The sequence below is a fragment of the Oryzias melastigma genome, unplaced genomic scaffold (genome assembly GCF_002922805.2).
Source record: "Oryzias melastigma strain HK-1 unplaced genomic scaffold, ASM292280v2 sc02261, whole genome shotgun sequence".
In the NCBI taxonomy this organism is placed as follows: domain Eukaryota; kingdom Metazoa; phylum Chordata; class Actinopteri; order Beloniformes; family Adrianichthyidae; genus Oryzias; species Oryzias melastigma.
The window spans coordinates 1,297-4,140 of record NW_023418836.1 but is presented as its reverse complement, the minus strand read 5'-3'; the positions used below and the strand labels follow the sequence as shown (position 1 = coordinate 4,140).

The 2,844-nt window shown below is 46.0% G+C and overlaps 1 protein-coding gene across 1 annotated transcript; it reads left to right on the top strand.

Annotated features, from left to right (window-relative positions):
- LOC112139799 (copine-3-like) lies at positions 1-1,111 on the top strand. Its single transcript, XM_024262631.2, has 3 exons — positions 1-117; positions 241-374; positions 801-1,111. The coding sequence occupies exons 1-3, from the start codon at positions 48-50 to the stop codon at positions 1,080-1,082; spliced, it is 486 nt and encodes a 161-aa protein (XP_024118399.1). The 5' UTR covers positions 1-47; the 3' UTR covers positions 1,083-1,111.
- Positions 1,112-2,844: the final 1,733 nt, after the last annotated feature.

The window sequence follows — 2,844 nt, the reverse complement described above, 5'->3', positions numbered from 1 at the left end:
TCTCTCTGGTTCTGACTGGGTCCAGTTCGCTCATCTGATGGTTCTGTATGTTGATCTTACAGGCAGCGCACCACGAGTTCGCCCTCAACTTCAACCCCACCAACCCGTACTGCCAAGGTACGCACACGTGCACATAAACACGTGCACTCTCTCAAAGATGCACTCCCACAGACTGCAGACCAGAAGTTTCTATAAAACTTTCTTGGCGTGAACTGAGCGCTCTCTCTCTCTCTCCATCAGGCGTTCAGGGCATCGTTGAAGCCTACAGGATGGTTCTTCCTCAGCTCCGCCTCTCTGGACCCACAAACTTCTCTCCCATCATCAACCACGTGGCGTCCATTGCCTCCAGCGGCGCTCAGGCCAACACTGCCACTGTGAGCACACACACTGACACACAGTTGGGCGCGTCTACAAACTGATTTGATGATTTGATGACCATTGGGGTGGCCGTGGTGCAGCGGTAGGGCGGTCGACTCCTGATCTGAAGATTGTGGGTTCAACTCCCGCCTTGCCCGCCCATGTGTCGAAGTGTCCTTGGGCAAGACACTGAACCCCGAATTGCCTCTGGTGGGAGGTTGGTGCCAGTGTTTGGCGGCGGAGCCACCACCAGTGTGTGAATGGGTGAATGGGTCTGTGACTGTAAAGCGCTTTGGGCCCTCAAAGGAGGGTAGAAAGCGCTATACAAGTATACGCCATTTACCATTTACCATTTGATTTGAACTCAAAGACTTTGAATAAAATTTTCCCAACAAACGTGCACACACACGTGCACAGACTCACACCCTCTGCTGTCATTGCAGCAATACTTCGTCCTCCTCATCCTCACCGATGGAGAGATCACAGACTTTGACCAGACGAGGGACGCCATAGTTCGGGCCTCGCGGCTGCCGCTGTCCATCATCATTGTGGGGGTGGGGCCAGCTGACTTCAAGGCCATGAACCATCTGGATGGAGACGACGGCAAGCTGAAGTCCACCACGGGGGAGGCCGTCTCCAGAGACATCGTCCAGTTTGTTCCCTTCAGAGACTTCAAAGACGTGAGGTTCTCCGCCGCGATTGACCGAAGGTTCTGGTGGTGCTAAAGCTCTGAGGAACCCGTCTCAGCAGGACGGAGGCCACTCCTGCAGACAGAGGCCTCCGTCTCAGCAGAGATTCCAGGAGAAGCTTCTGGAATATGTTTGTGAAGAAGGTCTCCTGCTAGAGCAGGAGTGTCTAACTCAATCGCACAAGAGGCCAAAACCCAAACACACCTTAGGTCACGAGCCGAACAGGAGAAACAGTTATTGAACACTCTAAAACTACATTTTTAAAACTTTAAAGCCATAACTTTTTAACATAAATATGAACTAGATATATAGCATCACCTGTGATAATGCTAATGTGAATGCTGTAAGCTGAATTTTACTGCTGAAGATGCTGAAATTAATAACTAAAAACTCTGAAATATTAGCTAAATGCTAAATTAGCTAACAGTTACTAAAACTAAAATAAAGAAACTTGGGTTAGACAAAACAGCTAGCATGTAGCTGAAATATTAGCTAAACTCCAAAATAGCCTAAAGAAATCTTAGTAAATGCCAAAATAGTCCAAAAAGCTAGAAGATTGACAATTTTTAAAACTTAAAAACTGTAACTTTTTAACATAATAATGAACAATAAAAAGGCAGGAATATTATTCCAGAATAAATCAACTTAAACCTTAAATAACTTTCTATATTTTACTCTCCATAAAATATATTTTGTCAAAATTATACAAGTTAAAAATAAGCGCAAGATAACATCGGGTCATTAATAACAATAAAATAAAATAACCCAGAGGGCCGGATCCGGCCCCCGGTCCTTGACTTTGACACACGTGTGCTAGAAGTTCACGNAGCGCAAGATAACATCAGGTCATTAATAACAATAAAATAAAATGACCTGGAGGGCCGGATCCGGCCCCCGGGCCTCGACTTTGGCACATGTGGCTTAAAGTGTGAGGAGTTGAAGCAGACCAGTGCCATCTGTATGTGAGCAGAGATAGTCACTTTACCACTGTCATGGTTTCATTCAGAGAGGAAAATGGTTGGAGTCAAACTCTAACCTCTCATCGAAGGTTGGAAGTTTTCTCTGAAATCAATGAAGGATTTGAGCCAAAAATGTCAGTAAAAAGTAAAAGTTTTTGTTTCTACTAAAGAGAAAAACACCTGAATGGAAAATGGTAATGAGTAAAATGTTTAGCTGTGCTGAAGTTGACCCCCCCACCACTACAGGCAGCGCCGGGTGGAGGTGGGCGGGGATCCAGATTTGCTTGCTAATGTAATTAGTGATTAGATTTATTAAGACCTGGAAGAGGCAGATCGACAGAGATGAGATGCAGACATTTGCATAACAGCTAATGACTGAGGGGGGGCATTGATGGTGCACCCTGAACGACACGGGCGAGGCCGTGGTTTGACCTGCAACATGACTGCAGCAAGCATATGGTAATGACTGAGGAGAGCGTAACAAAGACAGAGGAGATTACCATAGTCATCAGACAGTCTCCAGATCTGAAAAGCTGGAAACTGAACAAAATTCAGCTTTTTATGCAGCTTTGTTTCATTTTTTCTTCAAAATAAGTGGATCACTAAATGTTGGTTTGGCTGTGGTTTGATTTAGCTGCTATCTTCACTGCAGACACGCGTGTAGCCTGTAGCCCGTTGTTGCCATCTGCTGCAGTTCTGCAGCGCTGAAGAGGCTGGAGGAGATCAGGAAGCTTTTATGTTGAAAGGACACTTAAGAAGCAGCATGTGGCTGCAGCCCCAAACGCTCTGGGTTGAGTCTGAGGTTGCAGCAGATAAATCTCCTTCAGAGGGGACGCTGC

Excerpts from the sequence above, each read along its gene's own strand:
- LOC112139799 (XM_024262631.2), top strand. The coding sequence starts at position 48 with ATGTTGATCTTACAGGCAGCGCACCACGAGTTCGCCCTCAACTTCAAC. Across the intron at positions 118-240 it reads CACCAACCCGTACTGCCAAG|GCGTTCAGGGCATCGTTGAA; the intron begins GTACGCACACGT and ends TCTCTCCATCAG. Across the intron at positions 375-800 it reads CTCAGGCCAACACTGCCACT|CAATACTTCGTCCTCCTCAT; the intron begins GTGAGCACACAC and ends CTGTCATTGCAG.